General features: G+C 36.2%; 1 protein-coding gene and 1 long non-coding RNA gene across 5 annotated transcripts in view; one reads left to right on the top strand and one right to left on the bottom strand.

Moving 5' to 3' along the window:
• The window catches only part of ECHDC1 (ethylmalonyl-CoA decarboxylase 1), a 44,650-nt gene that overhangs the window by 5,515 nt on the left and 15,533 nt on the right, over window positions 1-23,602 (bottom strand). For all 4 annotated transcript variants that reach the window (XM_059941259.1, XM_059941258.1, XM_059941260.1 and 1 more), the window contains 4 exons: window positions 21,766-21,987; window positions 19,085-19,227; window positions 10,398-10,450; window positions 6,133-6,213 (listed from right to left, as the gene is read on the bottom strand). In XM_059941259.1, the coding sequence (XP_059797242.1) occupies window positions 6,133-6,213; window positions 10,398-10,450; window positions 19,085-19,227; window positions 21,766-21,985 (497 nt within the window). In that variant the 5' untranslated portion in view covers window positions 21,986-21,987. The remainder of the gene's footprint in view (window positions 1-6,132; window positions 6,214-10,397; window positions 10,451-19,084; window positions 19,228-21,765; window positions 21,988-23,602) is intronic.
• LOC132375927 (uncharacterized) lies at window positions 9,860-14,301 on the top strand. Its single transcript, XR_009506161.1, has 2 exons — window positions 9,860-9,971; window positions 13,849-14,301. It is a non-coding gene; the product is annotated as an uncharacterized LOC132375927 (long non-coding RNA).

Genomic DNA, 23,602 nt, shown 5'->3' with positions numbered 1-23,602 from the left:
TAAGAAAAGAGCTACCCTACCTACAGTAGCTCCCTTGGGACAAAGCTGTTTATAGCTCCCTTTGTAATATACTTTGAACTAATGGGTAGCAGCTGGAAATGCTAATACCTTTGGCTGAGGGTTATTTATATTCATGAAAGCAATGTTAGAGATTGAACACAAATTAGATAGGCAGGCTCTAAATTGCATAATTGAGAATTTTATTTCTCTAGGGAGATGGAGGAATAAAAATGTGTTTTTCATCCAGTGTATAAACAGCTAAATCTTGGATACTCCAAAGAAGAGCAAAAAGAAAATGCAGACAATTCACACACACACACACACACACACACACACACATCAATGAACATGTGAAAATTTATGCCTCACTGAAACCTTTAAAAATGCAAATTAAAATAAAATTTAATTTTTGATTATCAAAATTAGAAAAGATCTTTTAAAAAAGTGATACTCACTTTTTTTTAAGTGAGAGAAAGGATGCTCTCAGACACTCGTATACTGCTGGTGGTTGTATAAATTGGCAGAAACTTTCCTGGAGGATAACTTGGCACCATATATCAAACACCTTAAACATTTTCACATCCCTTGACTAAGTACTTGAACTATTAATAAGTACTAGGTTTTATTCTAAGGAAATAATCCAAAAGGACAAAGCCTTATTTATATTATAAGGCAGTTATCACAGCATTAATCATAATAGAGAAAAATTAGAAACAAAGAAAGATATTTTAGTAATCCAAACTGATGGAACATTTTAAATTTATTAAATTCATGTTTTCCAAGTACATTAAATATAAACTATATGTCATATGATCCTAATTTTTAAAAAATAGAAAGTTATATGTCTGTTTTAAAAAGATGTGAAGAAAGCACACCACAGTGCTAATGCTAATTATCTTTGAATGGCAACAACTTTTAGTCTCTAACTGTACATTTAAAAAATTTTTTTTAATGTACAGTAAAGTATATTTTACAATATGTAAAATATGTTTGAAATAAGTATTTTCAAAATAATCTAGAACCTTGTTAATCAGTGTGTGGTCTGTGGACCAGCAACATCAGCATCACCTCAGGCTTCACCCCTGAGATGAAATCAGAACTGCGTATTAATAAAATCCCCAGGTGATTCATACTCACCGGAATGCACACATATCCTTTTACAATCAGAAAGCACAATAAACATTTTTAAAATATCACCACCTGTATTATTTACTATTGATGTTATAACACAAACTTATTGGCTTAAAAAACAATTATCTCAGTTCTGAATGTGAAGAACTCTGGCAATTAAGTGCGGTACATGATCTCGCAGTGGAGGAAAAGTCCAGGAGTGCTATACTGGATATTACTGCTGAATCGACACAACTGGAATATGGATAGCATGTTAGATAAAAGTATGGCATTGATGTTAAATTTCCTGCATTTGACAACTGTGCTGTGGTTAAATAAGGAAATACTCTAGTTCTTAAAAAAAGAATATATATTTATGTGAGTGTGTGTGTGTTTAAAGGAGTAAAAGGGCAAGACGTTTGCAACCTACTCAAATTTCTCCGAAAAAAAATTATTATATATATATATATAAAACATACGTATACACACACACACACACACACACACACACACACGAGGTGAAAAACAAAACAGCAAAGTGTTAAAAATCGGTGAATTTAAGTGATAATATGGTATAGGAAAATTCTCTATCCATTCCACGATTGGTTCTGGGACCCCCCACATATATCAAATCCTCAGATGCTCAATTTCTTCATATAAAAGAGTGTAGTACTTTTATGTAACCTACGCACATCCTCCCATATACTTTAAATCATCTCTAGATTATTATTTTACCTAATAATTATTATTAGGTAAATAATTATTTACCTAATTATTATTATACCTAATACAATGTAAATGCTATGTCAACAGCTGCAAGCACATGGCAAATTCAAGCTTTGCTTTTTGAAACTTTCTGGAATTTTTTTTCCAGAATATTTTCAATCATTGGTTGAATCCTTGAATTTGGAACCCGCAGATACAGAGGGCTGACTGTATTTCCAAACAAAAAATGCAATTCCAGTTTCTCTCTTATACCAAATTAAGTAGCAAAAACTAAATATTAGACATGAAATTAAACTGTTTACATGCTTTTGACCGCCAAAAGTTGATGCTGAAAAGCCAAGCAGTCTGAGTTTGTCATTTTGTATTTTCTAGGGTAGTTCTGAGAGATTTTCTTTTCTTTCCCCTTTGTCCCACCCCGACCCCCTTTTTTTGAATGATATGGAATAAGACAGCAGACTCAAGGAATGAGTGTTCTAAGTACCTCCTAAAACGCATTCTGGAAACTTGAGCTTGAAACCAATCTAAGAAACCATACTATAGTTACACTTAAAATAATGTTTATATCAATGAACATTTATAAATTTGGTGTATATAGGAACTATTATTAATGTTTTCTAAAAAGTACCTAAATAAGAGTTTTAAAAGAGTTTACAAAGGTAGCTTAGAGTAACAAAGTTACCAATTTTAATTGGTGATCAAATAGGAATATACAAGCAAAAAATCTGGCAACTATATTCTCTATGCCAAGCCTATATGATGATGTAGGTAGAATGGTCCCACAAAGATGTCTGGGCCCTAATCCCTGGAAGCTGTGCGTAGTAAACATAGTAAAAGGGACTGTGCAAATGTAATTAAGGTTACATACATCAAAATAGGGGCATTATCCTGGATTACCTGAGTGGGCCTAATCTAACCACATGAGCTCTTAAAAGCAGAAAACTTTCTCCAGCTGGAATCAGAGAGATGCAGCAGAGGGGAAAGTGAGAAAGATTCAAAGTATGAAAGGAACTTAACCCACCACTGCTGAAGCGGGGCCACATGGAAAACATGAGAAGGAATGCAGGCATCCTCTAAGAGCTAAGCCTGGCCCCTGGCTCACAGGCTGACAGAAAAACAGGGACCTCAGTCTTACAAGTGCATGGGGCTGAATTCTGCCCGCTGTAACCAGGATGAACCTGGAAGTAGATGCTCCCTCAGAGCCCTCAGAGCCCAGTCCAGCCAACATATTGATTTGGGCCTTGTGTGAACAGGTTTAGAGAACCCAGCTGAGCCCAGCCAGACTTCCAACCTATACATGTGTGAGATAAACTGATGTTGTTATCAGCCACTAAATTTGTGGTCATTTGTTATGGCTGCAATAGAAAACTAATACTCAAATAAATATTTTCTTAATTTATATTTCATTCTAGATATTTTAATTAATCAAGACATTTAAAAATTTGAAGCAAATGATTTTAATACAGTTCTAGCTTTTTATTTCCTCATCAATTTTGTCACTAAAGGGAAAGATGTTAGAGTGACGAGATTGTGAGCACTGTAGAATGCCAATTTTTAATTCATAAGTTAATGTTTTGCTTTAGAAAATGTTTTTAAAAAGCCATTTTCTCTAAGAAAGTTTAAATGAAAATTATGACTCAATTGAAGGCAATTTAGTATGAGGGTCTATATATGCCATGTAGACCTGTTTCTGACATATTAATTCATTACATGTATTATCAGCTGGTGCTTAAAGGGTTTTGGGGCAGGGAGCAGGGTAATGCTAGAATGGTGCATGAGCTCAATTCTTTGGAATATTCATATTAAGATTATTTCTCATCTTCTGAAATAGTTTCCATTGGTAATAGAAGAGCAACAGGAATGAAAATGTCAGTTGAGTGAATTCCAGGCAATTCTCCAAGGTAAGAAAGTTAAGCTAAAAAGAGCCAACCTAAGGAAGGAACTTATCTTTTTAGCAGAATGCTATGAGAGCTTTTGGTGGTTTTTTTATAACAAGCAAGTATTTTTAGAACATAATTTGTCATAGAAGATAACTGACAGGGTACTGATCAAGTTGGGGGGAAAATCACCTAGAGTAATTTGTACTGATTTATCACTACCTTGTAACTGTGGCTAGTAATGTACTTCAGTATACAACCCTCTCTAAGAACTCTTGCATTTAGTATAAAGATTTAAAAGGGCTGAATAGTCTAGGACAGTGCTTTTCACACTTCTCTTGTGAAGGATCAGTTTCTATTTTTTTTAAATTTCTTATCAGTTGTGAATCAGAAATTTTATAAAGTGTAATAAAACTGTATTACTAGAAAAACTAAACAAAACCCCAAGACATACAAGTTTCTTAAATGGCAGTGCCTAGCTAGCCATGGTGCTAAACTATGTTTAATGAATGACTCTACTGAATGCAATTTAATATGAGGGTCTGTATATGCCAAGTAGTTGGTCCACAAATGAGTATGTCTTCATTGGAAAAGTGACTGTATCTGGTTATGTTACTGAATATATCTGATGAGGGCAGTACCCTCAGACAACTCGTAATCAAAACAACTAAATATTTTATGAGGCTCTAGGAACACATGACACTTCATTTAGAGAATAACATAGCAAGGTAAATTAGCAGTATTAAAGGACTAAATAATTTCTATTTTTTTCTGTGATTTTGCCTTTTGGCCTAAACCCTAACTGCACCCAAACACAGGTCAGGAATGAATATAAAGGATGATGCAAAAGTCTAATAAATGCTTAAAAGATGAACACCAGACTCTGTGTTAGAGGGCACACTTTCTCCAGAGTACATCTATAAAGTTTTAACTTGCACTTACTTTTATGCAGAGAATGTTTTTTTTTTTTTATGTAGAGAATTTTTAAGTGTAATAATGTATACTCACATATACCTTAGGATTCTTTAAATATATTAAATTATACTTAAATATATACTTTATATCTTATATATATTATATAATTATATATTTAAATTATATATTCCACAAGTACCTGTGTTTCAGGGTAAAGTGAGAAAGCATTTAATCCTTTCACACGCAGAGCATTTGTATTTAGTCTCATATTGTCCATGAAGCCAATAACTGCTTCCTCCTCAAAGAATGAAATGTAGCTTCCTAATGCAATCTGCACTGATGACAGCAGAGGTCACTGTCATGTGAAATGGCCATTTTTCGTTGTGTACACAAGAATCCTCCCCAGTTAGTAAGTACTAGTGTTCAAAGAGACTGGGATCTTTGTAAATTGTCTTATACACCAAAACTATTTTAAAATCCCGATTTATGTGAATACAAAGTGATATATTTCAACTTATAAATTGAAACCTGTCATAAATTTAAAAAAGAAAAATTAATATATCAATAAAATGTTACTACTTTGCATGAATTAGCTTACTGAATCTTTCCTCATAGTATTTCCATTAGTATATGATGCCATTTATATGAAGTTCAAACAGAAAAAAAAATAGAATATATTGGTTATAGAATAGTTAACTTAAAAAACTATACAGGAAAGTAAGAAAGTAATTATCATAAAATACAGGGTAATAGTTTCCTATAGATGGAAATGAAGGGTCTATGACTTAGAAGGTGCATGTATGGGGGTTCAGGAATGCCGGTAATGTTTCAATTCTTGACCTATAATATGGTTACATAGGTTCCTATTTTGTAGCAAGTCATTAAACTGAACATTTATGTTTTATACACACAAAACCAAACTATAGAAGGCCTTATCAAAATTGTGTCATTCCTATGAAGCACAGCTAGCCAATACTAAAACGAATTCTAGGGACTGAATGGTTAATTGGTCCCAAGTAACTTTCTCTAATTAAATTCCCTAATCAGCCCCAAAGCTCCACAAAGTTACTACAAATCACAGTAAAGACAGGAAATAGTTCTCAGAAAACCTCTTGTTATTCGTAAGAGGAAGACTTAAGCAGTCTCTTTCTCCCTTCTCTTTTCTTTATTTCTCTGGGTTTTTTTAGTTCTTTACTTTTCTTGTATAATTCTTGGGAATCTTAAAGTTTCATATATTTTCTTGGTTTCCTTCCCCAGGGACTTTGCTAATATGGATTTGATTTATTCAGATCCTTTTGTTAACCTTTTGAAATGCATAGTAATGAAGTAATTATGGAGTTATACTAGACTGACTAAAATTATCTACTTTAATGATTGGCAAAAAGAAAATATTCACTAACTGATTATCCTGTTTAAGAATAAATAAAATATTGATATTCAGGCAAACAATGAATTTGAGCATATGTTAATTATGCCTGTGCAAGGAGTAACACAGTTTTTACCCTACCTGAAATCACAGGCTGTAGTAACTTCCGCTCCTCCACCCAGTGCCCGACCTTGAACTAGTGCAACACTTATTAAAGGAAGTCTGTATATTGAAGGAAAAAGGAAAAATGGATGTGAATATTTTTAATTTTGATATTAATGTACAAACACTTTTAAAACTTAAGATGCAACAGAAACAAAATTACTGAACTATGTTTATAAAAATAATCACACCTCAAAGTATAGAACTATTAGCCAATGTATCATGAGCAAAACAGTATAATAATGAAGATATAATAATTCATACTAAATGCTATGTAAGCTTATCAAAATACCTCCCCAAATCATTATATATTTTTAAACTATAGACATATCAACTTTCTTCCAAATAAATGGATGTTTTTGTATAATGCAGGCACACCTCATTTCATTGTGCTTTGCTTTATTGCGCTGGATTAGGCTTTGGCTAACAGTTAGCCAAGTTGTGAATACAAAGGAGAAGTTCTTGAAGGAAATTAAAAGGGCTACTCCAGTGAATATATGAATGATAAGAAAGCAAAACAACCTTACTGCTGATAGGAAGAAAGTTTTATTGGTCTAGATAGAAGACCAAATCAGCCACATTTCCTTAAGCCAAAGCCTAATCCAGAGCAAGGTCCTCACTCTGTTCAATTCTATGAAGACTGAGAGACGTGAGGCAGATACAGAAGAAAAGTGTGATGCTAGCAGAGGTTGGTTCATGAGAATTCAGGAAAGAAGCCATTTCCGTAACATAAATGTGCCAGATAAAACAGCAAGTGCTGATACAGAAGCTGCAGCAAGTTATCCAGAAGATCTAACTAAGATAATTCATGAAGGTGGCTACACCAAACAACAGATTTTCAATGTAGACAAAACAACCTTATATTAGAAGAAGATGCCATCTAGGACATTTATGGCTAGAGAGAAGTCAATGCCTGGCTTCAAAGTTTCAAAGGACAGGCTGACTCTCTCATCAGGGGCTAATGCAGCTGGTTACTACTAGTTGAAGCTAATGCTTATTTACCATTCTGAAAATCTTAGGGCTTTTAAGAATTATGCTCAATCTACTCTGTGCTCTATAAATGGAACAACAAAGCCTGGGTGACAGCACATCTGTTTACAACATGTTTTACTGAATATTTTAAGCCCACTGCTGATTTACTGCTCAGAAAAAAAAGATTTCTTTCAAACTATTACTGCCCAGGGCTTCCCTGGTGGTGCAGTGGTTAAGAACCCACCTGCCAATGCAGGGGACATGGGTTCAAGCCCTGATTCGGGAAGATCCCACATGCCGCAGAGCAACTAAGCCCGTGCGCCACAACTACTGAGCCTGCGCTCTAGAGCCCGCAAGCCACAACTACTGAGCCCGCGTGCCACAACTACTGAAGCCCGCGCACCTAGAGCCCGTGCTCCGCAACAAGAGAAGCCACTGCAATGAGAAGACAGCGCACCACAACAAAGAGTAGCCCCTGCTCACTGCAACTAGAGAAAGCCCGCACACAACAACGAAGTCCCAATGCAGCCAAAAATAAATAAATAAAATAAATAAATTTATAAAAACCAAAAAAACAAACTATCACTGCCCACTGACAATGCACCTGGTCACCCAGGAGCTCTGATGAAAGTGTACAATGAAATTAATGCTGTTTTCATGCCTGCTAACACAACATCCATTCTGCAGCCTGTGGATCAAGTAGTAATTTTGACTTTCAAGTCTCATTATTTAAGAAATACATTTCATAAGGCTATAGCTGCCATAGATAGTGATTCCTCTGATGGATCTGGGCAAAGCCACTTGAAAACCTTCTGGAAAGGATTCACCATTCTAGATGCCATTAAGAACATTTGCGATTTATGGGAAGAGGTCAAAATATCAACACTAACGTGAGTTTGAAGAAGTTGTTACCAAATCTCTTGGAAGACTTTGAGGGATTTAAGACATCTGTGGAGGAAGTAACTGCAGATGTGGTGGAAACAGCAAGAGAACTAGAACTGAAGCCCGAAAATGTGACTGAGTTGCTGCAATCTCATGATAAACTTTAACAGATAAGGAGTTACTTCTCATGGATGAGCAAAGAAGGTGGTTTCTTGAGATGGAATCTACCCTGGTGAAGATGTTGTAAAGACTGTTGAAATGACAACAAAGGATTTAAAATATTAAATAAACTTATTTGATAAAGCAGCGGCAGGGTTTGAGAGGACTGACTCCAGTTTTGAAAGAAGTTCCTCTGTGGGTAAAATGCTATCAAACAGCACTGTATGTTACAGAGAAATCATTCATGAAAGGAAGAGTCAACTGATGCAGGAAACCTCACTGGTGTCTTATTTTAAGAAACCGCCGCAGCCATCCCAGCCCTCAGCAGCCACCACCCTGATCAGTCAGCCGCCATCAACACTGAGACAAGACTGTCCACCAGCAAAAAGATTACGATTCACTGAAGGCTCAGATGATGGTTAGCATTTTTTAGCAATAAAGTATTTTTAAATTAAGGTATGTACATTTTTTTTAGACATAATGCTATCGCATACTTAATAGACTATGGTAGAGTGTAAACATAACTTTTATATGCACTGGGAAACCAAAATATTCTTGTGACTTGCTTTATTTCAATATCGCTTTATTGCAGTGGTCTGGAACCTAACCTGCAATATCCCTGAGGTGGGCCTGTATACAGCTCCTGGAACTTTTCAGCAGCTGGCAATCGGTAATAGTTCAATGTGATATTGTCTTAGTTCATTTTTATTGATATCAAATTACGGATGGGAAAATTAAGGCTGTATCCAAAAGGAAGAATTGTGGTACAGAGAAGACTGAGTTCCAGAACTGTTATTGAAGGTTCCTATCAAAGATGTTTTCATTACTCACTGAAATGATCCAGAGACTGATCCTATATAAAAGAATGGTTCTGAAGTAAAAATAAGTCTTAACCTTTTGTGTTTGCAAAGACCCACTTTGCAAAGTGTGTATTTAAAAGGTGAATTTAAAATGTTCTGAAAGTATAGAATTTTTTTGTAGGTCTAACCAAAATGAAAAGGTGCAGGTCTAAAGTAATTGCAAATTTCTTAACACACACTGCTTCCAAATAAAAGGATTTTTTTTTTTTTTTGGCTGCATCAGGTCTTAGTTGCGGCACGCAGGATCTTCGCCGAGGCATGCAGGATCTTTCGTTGCAGCGTGCGGGCTCTTCCTGGCGGGGCACGGGCTTCTCTCTAGTTGTGGCATGTGGGTTTTTTTCTCTCTCTAGTTGTGGCACACGGGCTCCAGAGCACGTGGGCTCTGTAGTTTGTGGCACGCAGGCTCTCTAGTTGAGGTGCGCGAGCTCAGTAGTTGTGGCGCATGGGCTTAGTTACCCCGCAGCATATGGGATCTTAGTTCCCTGACCAGGGATCGAACCCATGTCCTCTGCATTTTAGGGACCAGGGAAGTCCCTAAAAAGGATTATTTTTTTTAAAAAAAACAAAAGTTTTAAGATTTATTTAAGAAAAAGTCAAATGTAATAGGGAGAAGTAGGTGAATAGGAGCTAAGACAATGAAGAAGGTATTTTAAATAGTAATGTTGATTCCACTTTTCTTTCTAGACTCACATACAAAGAGTACCAAAAATACAGTGACGTCCAATTAACAAGTATGCTAAATAAATATGAATTTCCTTAGTTTTAATTATATTTAAATTGTTTACATTCAGAATATAGAAGTAGAAAGCTAATCAGCCCAATCATTTCATAGTTTGTAACCCCAAAAGCAAAATGACAGGCCCCAAATTTTCTCCTTTTTCTTCCTCATCTAGGTGCAAAGTGAATCCATCTTCCTCAGAAATCTGTAAAAGCCTTCTCCAACTGGTAACTCTTTTTCTATCTCCTTGCAGATACAGACCACTTCACTATACATTCTACTAATTTTGAATATTAGGTAATCTTTATGTGTCATGTCTTGACCAGTGTCTATTCTGCTCTAGTATCAGTATTTAACTTTCCCGTGTCTATACCTAAATATAGCCAGATTATACCTAAATATTAGCTCTTTAGGGAAAAGTGCTATGTCTTTAGTTCTCTTTATCTCTCGTCTCTTATATTTTTTAAGAGACATACTTGTATGTCCTTCAGTAACATTTAATTATATGACAATCCTTGATGGCACACATAGTTCATCATTAGAATAAATATGATTAGAAAATCAGTGACTATTTTTTAACTACTGCAAAGCATAGAATGAAGAGCTATTTTTGGTTTTTTAGAAATTATATTTTAAAAACAAAGATACATTACCTCATAAATCTTGTTAAGGTGTTTTGCATGAACATGCATACGGCCATTCCATCCTTTAAATAAGAATAAACACAAAGATACAATGCAAATGTATTATATAAGAAATTATTAAAAAACACTTTCAGGATTTAGAAAGTAATAAAGCCAAAAATATACCAAACTTTTTAAAATGAGGTTTTCATTTAAAACTCTTCGAAGCTGTCTGAAATGCAAATGATGCAGTATTTAATTGTGTTGATCTTCTGGGGTTCCTTGAGCTCAGCTTTGCATGAGCTATCAGTAAAGACTTAGGTGTGAGAGACAGAGTAACTCTCACACCTAAGTCATATACCCCAGAAAAGAGGAGAGTTCTGCTCAGGGTAATTTGGAGGGAAGAGGCATAAGACAAACCCACCTATTATCCCAAACTCTGATCCCCTAAGAACGTAAACATAAAAAACAAGTTTCCTAATAGTGTAAACTCATTGCCTCTTCTTTTTTCCCTCATATACTTTCTTCAACCTAGTATAATGTGGTCTTCAGCCTTCTCTCAAAAGACTCTCCTCAAAGGTTTCTAACGATCTCCTATTTGTTAAATTAAATGGCTTTTCCTTATCCTCATCTTCCTCTGTGTCTCCATAATATATATAGCATCTTGCTTTGACCAGTTTCTTCACTTTGATATTCTCAGTTTCTAGCAACATCTTCCACTCCTGATCCTCTTCCTATTTCTTTGACTGTTATTTTCCAGTTTTCTTCTTTATCTCTTTTTATTCAGCTAAATGCTATTACCAAAAATCCAATCCATGATTCTCTTTCTCTCCTTTATCTACAATTTCTCACTTGGAAGTCTCAACCATTCCCATTGTTTCAACTACTGTTTTCATGTAGAGTCCCAAAACCTGCTAGAAATTTCACATTCTGCTAATACTTCAAATTCAGCATGGCAAAACCAATGGGCTGTGAAAAAGCTGGGTTTTAATCCTAGTGTTGCCACATAATAACAACATTAACTTGAGCAAGTCATAACTATGAACTTCAGTTTTCTCATCCATAAGGAAGGAATGAAAATTTTAAAAACCTGTTCTATTTGACTTAAAGAATGGTTGGAAAGATGAAAATGTACCTAGATACTCTGTAAAAGATCAAAGAGTGAGTTCTGAGTTAACAGGAAAGGCTTTCTGGTCCAAAAGGCTCAGAATTTTGGTATTATCTTTAACTCTTCCATTTCATAGTTCTCCCATGCTCGGTGAGTTAACAAGCATGTCCCCTCAATCCTTCCTTTGAAATATTTCCAATGCAAATCCCTTCTTTTTCTATTTTCTCTGCCGCAACACTAGTTCAGACTTGTGTTACTCATGCTTAGATTATGACAACAGCCTTGCTTCCTAACTGGTCTCTCTATATTTAATTTCTTTTTCCTCTGTGATATATCTTGCATCCTGCCTGAAAAACCTCCCTATAGGATGATAATTTCATATCATCAATAAAATGAAGTCTAAATTCCTTGGGAAGGATTGATCCCAAACTATTTTACCAACTTTATTGACTACTGCACCCCTCATGCAAGCATCTTAACTTCTGCAACAACAAACTATTTGTCATTCTTTTAACACCTTACAGTTACTGTTGTTCCTGTGTCTTTGCTCACATCATTCCCATTATTTGGAACAGCCTGTCCTTTTCTCTACCTATTTCAAGGAATGCCCAGATCAAATATTTTTCCATCAAGAGTTTCTAAATCCCACAGTAATAGTTTTCTCCTTTGTGTTTCTGCAGTATTTTTATTTTTCTAACTACACTACAGAATTTACAGATTGTATACACTGTGTTTGCATTTATTATCAGTCACATCATCTATACAAAGGAAGGATAGGGAACATAATCAGTAGAATGTGGTCCCAGTTCCCAGTCCTCAAAGATCTTGTGAGAAATAAAGAAATGCAACATGCATCAAGGTATAGTATATTAAGTATTTTAAGAAATGCTTGAACAAGCTGAGAACAGTGGCAATTAAGAAACAATTCATTTCAACTGCGTTGGGGTAGTTGAGAAGGCTTTATAGAGGAGAAGGGGAGATGGCATTTGCTAGGCCTAGATAATAAAGTCTTTGAGACTAACAAAATGCCTTCTTTATCCTCAGAAGCTCATAGTACAATGTTCTGCATATAGTATGTGCTTGCTGAAGTTAACTGACTCAGACGAATTTGAGATGGAGAACTATGTTGATTCATAAAACAAAGGCAGTCAATGAATGGTAAAACCCAGTACGATACAAATTTCCTAACTGAAAGCCTTTATCAGGAAGGTCAGTCTATACAATAAAGTGATGAGAAAATTAACACAAGCACAAAGAGCTAGAAGGTTTAAAACTAGAATAGTCTATATTCTATTAAAAATTTGTCCTATAAAGCCTGTTAAATTATCTCAACAGAGTAATTTTAATAGGCTTATTTTCTATTACTAGATTTTAGAGTACTTAAAATACTGATGGAATTATTTAGAATTGGTAGAAATGAAAGTGAAGTGGGTATTAACCTATGTACTATCATACTTCTCATTCAAAAGATAAAAGTCACACTAAAAATGTTTAAAAGCAATATGGAATAATGGATAACAACACAGACTCAAGAGCTAAACTGCCTAGGTTTGAATCTGGGCTCTACCACTTAATAGCTAGTTTGAATTTTGGCAAGATACTTAACCTCTCTGTGCCTCAGTCTCCTCACCTGTAAAATGGTGCTAGTAATAGTACCTATATCTCATTAGGGGAATTAGTAATAAATAAGTTATAACACGGAAGAGCTTAGAACAGTGCCTGACATACAGTACTAGAACAAGAATGTTATCTATCATCGTTATAACTAATATCAGTAACAGCAATCAGATAATAAGGTATGCTTTGGCTTTAAATGTATCATAAAGTAGAGATGACACTGCACTAGCCAACATGACCTAGCGAGAAGAAATATTTAATTTATTAAATTTATTCCCCAAAGCTAGTGAGCCAACAATGACTAAATGTTCAGGCCTCTTCCTAGGCTACAGGATGAAAATAAGCCAGTGACAGAGAAACCCTGACTTGTGATAGAATAAACTCAAAGAAAGGAACCAATGAAAATCTAGACCTACTCTGATGAATGAAAGTTGGGAGCTCGGAACTTAAACTTAATAAAGGTTTTGAGAGCTGCTGCAGAAGGGGATACTTCCATCCTATCTGGATGATACCCTGAGACCCAACCCTCCTCCTCCACTCCTCCTAGAATAACAAAGATGAGACGCACGACACCCAGCCTAAGTTCCAAAGGGAACTATCAACATCATATTTACTCTAAGCCACATGTATCCTGAGTGGAAAAATGCCCAGCCTGTAAACATATCTTATCCTAGAACTGTTAGGGAACCACTGACAGAAATCATCTGCCCTGGCCAGGCAGAATAATAACTGCTTGAATGAATTATCTCACAACAGGAGGTCCCGATAAGGAACACAGAACTGACGAGCTACCACCAGCCGGAAGAGGGGCCAAAATGAGGGAGACGCCAGCCCATAATATGTCCTGCCAACCTCCCAGAAATCCTCACGCTGGAAACCATCTTGACTGAGAGATGTATGCGCTGCCAGGAATTGGACCAAATATGGGCACAAGCAAGATGATTAGCCAGAGACAACCTGGAAAGCTAACTCCATTACCATAAAACCTGAGACTGCAAGCCACGTGGCAGAGCAGTTCTCCTGAGTTCCTTATACCCGGCTGTTCTCCGCCCAGGCACCCCTTCCTAGTAAAATCTTTTGCTTTGTCAGTACAGGTGTCTCCTTGGACAATTCAATTCCAAGTGTTAGACAAGAGTCCACTCTTGGGCCCTGGAAGGGTTCCCCCTTACAGTAACATAACCATAAATGAGCCTCTTTTTTTTTCCCTAAGTGCTTGTTGTATGAATTTATTAATTTCCTCAAAATACATGGAAGGGTTTCAAGAAAATTATAATAGTTTGTCTACAAATTAATAAGGCTACAATGGAACTGTACAATAGTCATAGCGAAAGCAAAGAAGTTAGACAAGAACTTTGAGGTTGCTGTGGAAATTTAGGCAACAGAGAAATAGGGGGCAACAGATTGGTAGAAAAGTAACAAGGGAGGTCAGCGGACAAAGGAGGATATTATCTTCGAGCTAGATTAATAAGAGTATAAAGGTTTCTAAAATGCCAGACTTTTCCTTGAGGCATTAAACCCATTCACTGCAGAGTAAGCAGGTTTTTATTACCCCAAATCTTGAAGCTTCTAATTGGATTTTGATTACTTCTGCCCTCTGAAAAAAGACTTCTTCTAGTCTGCAGAACATTGGTAGCATCAATTCAAATCTTATAAGTGGGTTAATACTTACACTAGATTTTTTCCTATTTTATTCTTTTTTTCTGTCCCATAACTTTTCAGGGCTAATGCTTGTGTTATGCTAATTCATCTCCCTGCCTGGACCTTCTCAACCAAGGATTAACTGCCTAACAGGAACAATTAGAGCTCTTTTCCTGCTCATTAAACAAAGGGTACAAATATGAAACCAACCTCTTAGGAGACCAGGTACATAAAGAAAAAAAAAACTGGAGTGATAGATAAGCAAATATAATGTTGATGACTGTTGATACTATTATGAGTACATGAGGGTTTCAACGTATTAGTCTGAGAAAAAAAATATTGCCTGGCATATCAGTAAACAAAGGATGTCACAGCCATCAGTCACAGCAGCCACCGCCGATGGTGAGCCCTGAGGGAACTCGGGATGGAAACAAGGAATGCCCCCCATCTAGCAGTCATCAGACTGCAGCCACCCCAACAGTGCAGATTAAGGAAACTCAGGATGAGAAAACACAGGACACTGGCCCCAGATAGCTGAAGTGCACATCAAAGGAATGACTTCAGTGAGCCCAGACTCTTGCACCTCCCTATACATAGAAAAGCAGTAAATTCCTTAACTTGAGATATCTGGTTTTCTTTAATTAACAATAATCTTTTGACATTCCGACTACCTGCCCTTTGTTGCAAATACTCCTATATATACTGTTCCCCCTCACCTCCTCGGAGCAGTTTCTCAGGGTTATCTGAGATGCTGTCTCCAGGCTTGAAGTCCTAAGAATGTCCGCCGAAAAAAACATAACTCTCAACTTTTAGGTCATGCACTTTTTTTCAGTCGACACGTCTACTTTTGTTTATATTTGGTAATTTTTATTAATAAAATATTTTTCAAAACTGAAAACATACAGTGGCAAAAACATCAGCATAATTATCTTTTTTAAAAAAGCTATTTAATAATCACTTTCATGTATCTTATAATGAGAAGGGAAAGTAACCCAATTACTAAAATCATCTATTCTACTTATCTCATCATCCTCAGAAGAGCAAATTCACCAAATAATCACCAAATAAGCAGATGCAATGACGCATTTGCAACAACAAAGAGTAAGTATATTAGATAAAGAAGAGCTTTGTTGAGAGAAGGCTGTTTATACTTAAAGTCATGTTAAGCATCTCAGAATCTCTCAGCTGTGAGGGACAGATGCGTTTATATGTGCAGCTGCAATTCATAAACATGTATGAGCCTCAAAAGTCCCAAGGCCATTGAAAATTTCAGTTTTACACATATTTATAGTTACTTCTCAGGCATATAGGAATATGTTCTATATGAGAAATGGAAATAGTTAACAGGAATTTTATGTAAACTGTTTCCAGTTCTTATTAATTTTAAAAATCATCATGTGACAAATACACCACACTTTATAAACATTACTGTCTTTCTTAATATTATCCATAAAGAGAATTTACTCAAATTGTTTATTTCTATGCTATATATTTCCTATAACTATGACTAAGAAGGTTTCATAAAAATACAATAAAGGATCCATCTACACAAAAAAATGCTTTAAATAAAATAAGGTATTTTAAATACCAATCTGGGCTTGAAGCATACACACTGTAAAGCAGAAACACAATTCTAGATTTTTTTTTCTAATGAGACTGGCAGATGTGCATAACTACAAGGGATGAACACCGGCAGTGTTATTTAAGCATTGGGGTCACACCACCCGAGTTCTCAGCTGTTGATCAAAAGTCAATCTTACTCTACTGCAGGCATTCAGGACAGATTACTTGGAGAATGTCCTTACTGGAAAGAATAAACTTTATTTAGTGATCCCTTACCTGAAGTCTGAATAAAAATGATACATATTTTCCCACATGATTTACATCAGGCTGACTATATATATGTGAAACAATTAGCATGTCTCCACTTTTAGTTTTTACATTTATAGGGAAAAAAATCCTGGCCACATGATCTAGTTAGACAGAAACAACCTTCTAACTAGAAGAAAGCAAAATAACCTTCCACATTTTTAGGGGTGTTTTCCTATCTGACGGTAAGATCAAGCCACTCAAGATGGCTGTTCTCTGGCTCTCTACATTCCCTGCTCCACCAGTGCCCGCTTTACCTACACCCTACTCACATGACTGACCTTCCTACATACCTGCCCCAGGCCCCAGCTAGTGACTGTTCTTAACAAAGGGGTGGTGAGGGGCGTGCCCTTCTGCTAGTTTCCCTGGTAACCAATGAGCCAACCTGAGGTTAATTCCCCTTAAAACTGGCAATCTCCAATCTCCCCTTGCCCTTGGAGTGAAGACTGTCCTGCCCTGTCCCACCCGCCCTCTGCTGCAGATGGTGGGGTGTTGCTCCAGGACCTTGCTTCAGACGCTCCCCCTATCCACTGAACCACTGATGTCTCTGTCACTGACTCCGGGCTCTTTCTTAGGTCTTGAAGCTGGGCAAATACAGGCCTTGCAGGCCTGCAGGGTGCAGCCCAACGCTGACAACACACCAGACCCACAGTAATCTATTATCTCATTCTACAATATCTTTATAGTATCTTTTGTGAACAAAGTAAAGTGTTTAGCAATACAATTATTCTAGAAATGAAAAATTATAATCAAATGACTTACAGGTCACATAGTTAATTATCAGTAAAGCTGGGGCAAGAATCCATATATTCAGATCCCCAGCTTAGTGCTCTTGACAGGGACAGATTAAAGGGACAAAGTAGGTGATTAAATAGTTAATCCCACTAGGGGATTGTAAGTAAAGACAAAGTATGGGAGACCCTGTAAGTTAATGATCACTCAAGAAAGCAGGTTTGCTTCACCACAAAACCAAGCAGGCTTGCTTAGCAGCAAAATCATGCAACAGAGGCATGAGACATGCCCCAAAACAATAAAATAATGGTGGAATGAGACCCACATCCTGCCCAGTGAGGTCAGTAAGTTAATGATTTCTAGGACATGCTTCTCTGCACACACTGAAAATAAAAATATAAGGAAAAGGTGACATTATACTGAAAGCTGAGATGATTTACCATATTTTAGTATATGTTACCACCTTTTTGCTCATTTCCATTACACCATGACAGCCCCAGTTTGACCATGTAGGGACAAGAAAAATCCCCCACCCGACATGGAGGAGGAACCAATGTTGGAAGTGTGATGTCTACTCAAGAATGAGGAAGATGGTGGTCTTCTCCCCCTCCCCACTTTTCCTTTGATTATAAAACTGTAGCCCACTAAGTTCTCAGGGCAGCACCCTCCTGCCTGCCTGCTTGTAAACCTATAAGCATCCTATTCTAATAAATCATTTCTTATCTATCACTCTGCCTCTTGCTGAATTCTTTCTGATCTGAGACATAAAGAACCAGAGCTCCTCGGAGGCCCCCCGCCCCGAGATGCATGTCTGCAGTCTCACTCTAACCATTCAGAGGCATTACAGATTTAAGGCCAGCGCTGCTACAAATTGTGGATCATCAGGGATGAGGATCTTTGAAATAAAAATAATAGCTACCTTTTTCAGACACCATGCTAGTAGGCACTTTGTATATATTATCTTGAATCCTCACAATAGCTCTGGGAAATATACAATTCTTATTTATAGATTAGGAAAATAAGACTTAGAAAGAATAAGTGATTTACCCAATCACTTAGCCAGAAAAAACCAGCATTCAAATACAAATCTATCAAAGTTTCCAAAAGAGAGATCCTTCCTCATATATTATGCAAATAGAGATCATTATACTACATAGAGTGGTATGAGAGTTGTGCAATAACATTAAAACATTATTACCTACATACAGCTCACATCTTTAATTAAATGGCAACAGATACCTTTTTTTCTCTCCCCTCTCCCTCTCTCTCACTCTTTTTTTTTTTTCTGCCTAGGGGATGTTAGTGGACGGCTGAATTCAAGAAAAACAGGTTGCTTGGAGGACAGATAACGAGAGATGATTCGGATTCCTTTTCTGTAATCATAATTCAAAAGCAAGTTTTTTAACTGTTAGCATTTGTTGAAGTCTACCATGTGCCAAAGCTATGCTAGGTACCTCATGGAAAACTCCTTACCATGAGATGCTAAGGGACTTCCACTTAAAAAATTAAAATCCTTGCTGGCTTTAATAATGAACTTTTTATTGCTAGTCTTCCTGTCCTTCATTTTATTCCCCATTACTTCACATTATTACAAGCTAATCTTTAATTTAAGAAGCAAAACAAAAACTCTGATCCTTGGAAAGCTATTAAAGAAAAGCTGTCATGATAATAACCATATAAGTAGAATATAAATACTTAGCCCAGATGTCTGACAAACATGTAGAACCTATTGCATAATTCATACAATACTTGCCTCTGGAGTTCCGAGTTCTTTCACAGCATTCAGATCAGATCCTGAGGAGAAAGTATTTTTTGCTCCGCGGACAATGAGACCTTTCCCCTCTGTCCAATTTTCCAACTCAATCACTTTTTCCAGAAGTTGTAGCATCATAACACCTGCCAGAGGGGAGGGGGAATCAAAAACACATACAATATTGGACAAATAGAAATAATTTAGAAACTGTAAGGTGTCAAACAAGACTCCTAGGTCACAAATTTTACAAATATTTACTGAATGCCTATCAAATGCCTATCATGTTGGTACTAAGGAGTATATACAAAAGAGGCAAGCATGACAGTCTCTGCTTTAAAAGTTTACAATTTGATAGTGACCTCTTTCTCTCTCTCCCTTAATTAAGAAGTCACATAAATATGTGGTTAGGTAGAAAAAATAATGCTGGCCCTAAGTATGAGAAATCTGTACCAGTAGTTAAAATAATCTTTTTGACTTTGTAAAATAAACATAAGAGTTGAAACAGACCTTAAAGAGTATCTGGTTGGCTCATTTTCAAACAAGGGCCTTGAGAGTTGTGTGGTGTTGGGCTCATTCATCATCTCACAACCCAACCCAACCCAACCACCATCATCCAAATCAAAGCAGTTCTGCTTGTATTAGTTTTAAATATTAGGCATCAAATTAATATTTGTTTCCGTTTGAATAAAAATTTGACTAATATAAATTATAAATTGTAGCTATTCAGTAGTAAGTTAAAACAAGTATTTATCTAGTCTAAATCCCTAGAGCAGTCTTATCTTTCTAATTTTATTTTTCCTAGGCTAATATAAAAATTGGCTTTCATTCTCGGAACCAGTTGAAGGTATGCAGCTGCACTGTCCAGTAAAGTAGCCACCACACACACGTAGTCATTGAGCACTTGAAACATGGCTAGTCTAAACTGAGATGTGCAGTAGTGTAAACAGCTTTCAGCAGGAAAGGCCTCTTTGCAGGAAAGAGCTCTCTACAGGAGGCCCCTTTTGTCTTGTCACTAACCTTAAGCCAGGCACCCCCATCCTCTACTCATCTCTGGCCCTAGCACAACTTTCAGATCTTTTGATCACACAATACGTTGCCTAACCTGTTGGCTCTTTCCGTAGATCAAAGAAGTAGAAATGAAGAATAAGTAATTAAGAGATGACCAGATCTCTTCCCTAGCTTCCCCTTCAGAAATCTCGAGAACAAATCTGTGTGAACAAGATAGCATCTGAAGAAAAATCACAAAAAGTCAACAAGCCTGCACACAGTGGGGGATGGCGACGATTCTGACCCCTTATCTCAACGACTGAGATTACTTCCCCTTTTCCCTTTAAAACTTTCATGGCTGAGCAGAATCTTCAGAGCTGGTTTTTGGGGGACACTGAGTTCAACATCTCCCCAGATTGCTAGCATTCTGATTAAAAGCTACTTTCCTTTTTCTACCAACATTTGTCTCTTGAGTATTGATTTTTGAGTGGCAAGCAACCGGACCTGATTTGCTAACAGTTATGTAAAATACATACCAGATTTCAGAGAATTGGTATAAAAAAAAAAAAGAGGAAAATACCTCATTAATAATTTTTGTATCAGTCATTTGTTGAAATATTTTGAGTACACTGGGTTAAATAAAATGTTATTGAAATTAATCTTACCTTTCTTTTTCCTTTTTAAAAATATGGCTACTAGAAAATTTTAAATTACATATGTAGCTGACACTTGTGTCCTGCATCATACTTCTATTGGTTAACATTAATAGAGACATCTCTGAATTCTGCTGAATGTAAAGAAAAGTCATCTTGTGTTTAAAGACCCACCACTGATAATTTACAAACTACTGAAGTATGTCTATAAGTATGATTATATATACACACAAGAAACTTTATTGGGATAGTTTTGAACCCAATATTTCAAATGCTACTATAAAATATAATTCGCTCCCCCTATAAGAAGTATATAACTAACAAATAGAGATTGCCAAAATCACCTGGAAACACGAGTGCTGGGTAGTCAGTAAGGTAACTCAAGAGCTCTTGTATAACATCATGGTAGAATAATTCAAATTTGAGCTTTGGCAAAAAATTACAAATTATCACAGGTCCTGGACCTTGAGGTCTCTTAAATATAAAATTCTTATATGCCAAGAGTGCTGCCTAGTAAATAGAACGTATTTACCTGTATCTCAGAGTTAGAAAAGGGGCAACAAGTAGGCAAGTGCAGTGTTTTCAGTGATTATTGGAACTACATGGTTAAAATGACAGTCTTATTTTAGTTCATAGAAAAAAAAATTTAAGCTAAATAATTTTTTTTTCATTTTAGGCTTTTCTCTTTAGGTTTTAAAATCTTTGAAACATCCTTCCCTTTGTCTCCCAGTGACATTAGCTGAACACAAACAAATGAGGTTATTAAGCAGTTAAAATTTCAATGGAAAAAATAATCAAGATTAATTTGATGGTTTCCTTTTTACCAACATCCATATTCACGGATTTTTAAAAAGATTAAAATATTCACAGTTAGTAAAATATGTTCCTGGTTCAGGTGATAGTTTTGTTTTCTCATGTTCTACAAAGAGTACCATGACTTTCAAGAATTCTTGAAAGTTCAACAGATTTAAGGATAAAAGCATGGGATAGCAGGTTAGATTTAGTGTCATGTTTTAACTAACAAAAGAAAGCTCTCTATACCTGAGAAGGCATTCATTTTACTTGGATTGTTCAGAGTAAGAATGCCAATGCCACTGTCTTCCTTCTGAAGGTCAACGGATCCACCGGGAAACTGCTCAAGTTTTCTTCTCACTTCTTCCTCATGGAAGCCATGAGAGGTATTATAAAGTGACAATCCTATTTGATGTAGCAATTTTGTCTTCATAGGGATAGGTGATGTCGTCAAAACACGTCTTGCCATTTCTGGAAAAGAGAGATAAGTATGCAGTCGTCCGGATAAACAGACACTTTTAGAATATCATACATTAATAGGCTTTAGTGAGAGACCTTTCTCTTTATTGGGAGGACTTGCCTACTTCTCAAAACACTCTCTGAGAAGTGTATAGGATTGCTTCCCTTCCCCCCGCTTCTCAAACCAAAGGATACAAGTTACATTATTTCAGTATATCATCAGGAGATGATGACTAGCTATAGGGCATTTACTGAGATCCAACACACTAGGAGGATTTAGAAAAATGTTGCTGCTCTGTAGTTAGCACCATCTCCTGCCGTCAGGGAGTCTTCCTCATGACAGCAGTTCTTCTTCCTCGAACTCTAAATCTAAGAATAAATTCAGTCCAGAAGTCCCCTTGGAAACAATCTCTATGCAGAAATGCTACAGAGCAGTTCCAGTCTCTAACAGAAAATTTATTCTTAGCATTATCCTTACCTTATGTAATGCTTTATAGAAAAAGCTGGAAGGGGTCCTGAGGAAAGTGGGCAAAGAAATAGGAATGTATGTGTGTGGTTTCTGTGTTCCCCAAAGTTCTGTCACTCTTCTCACTTTATATATCTCATCTCTGGGTAATCTCCTATCTGCCCAAATGCTTTTTTGCCCTATGTAAGTACTTTTGTTCACATAAAAAATACATTCAGAAAATTATACAAATCGTAAGTTACAGTTCAATGAATTTTCACAAGGTAAATACATTCAAGTAAATAGCACTCAGATCAAGAAACAGAACATGACTCCAAATAAAAATAACAACTATCTTGATTTCTAATACCCAAGATTAGCTTGCCTGCTACTGAACTTTATATAAATTGAAAAATATAGTAAATATTCTTTTGTGTCTGGTTTCAACTACGTTTGTGACACCCATTACTATTATTATGTGTAATTAGATTCTAAATAGTCCATTCTTTTCACTGTTGTATTTTATTATATGAATATACCACAATTCATCTATTCTAATGTAAATAGACATTTGGGTTGTTTCTGGTTTTTGGCATTACAAGTAGAGCTGCTGTGAACATTTTAGTATCTGTCTTTTGGGTCAACAAGTATGCATTTCTGCTGGCTGTATCTAGAAATGGAATTAGTGGGTCAGGCAGCAGCTGGCTAAAACTGCTTGTTAAACACTGAAGAATTTTGCAAGTTTCTTTTTAAACCATGGGTAGCTTGAAATTAACCATGGTGAGAGTATTAGCAAACTCTACATATCAATCTCTCCCCCCACCCACACACACAGCCATTTTCCGGGTACACCACTGGTCATAATGATCACATCTGTTCATTTATTTCACTTTAAAAGATACTGCCTAAGAGTTTTCACATCCACAGCTAGTGAACATTCCAGCTGTTCCACAACCTTGTTATCACTTGTCAATGTCTTTTTTTTTCCCTTTCTTTCCATTTTAGGCATTCTAGAGAGTGGTATATCATTGTGGTATCACTTTGCATTTCTATGATGTCTAGTGAAGTCAAGCTCCATTTTCATAGGCTTATTTGCATATCATCTTTTGTAAAGTGCCTCTTCAAGTTTTCTTGCTCATTTTTTTGCCTTTTTAGTACTAATTTGTTGGAATTCTTTTATTC

The sequence above is a fragment of the Balaenoptera ricei genome, chromosome 12 (assembly GCF_028023285.1).
Source record: "Balaenoptera ricei isolate mBalRic1 chromosome 12, mBalRic1.hap2, whole genome shotgun sequence".
Classification (NCBI taxonomy): Eukaryota; Metazoa; Chordata; class Mammalia; order Artiodactyla; family Balaenopteridae; genus Balaenoptera; species Balaenoptera ricei.
This window is presented reverse-complemented; position numbering and strand designations above follow the sequence as displayed.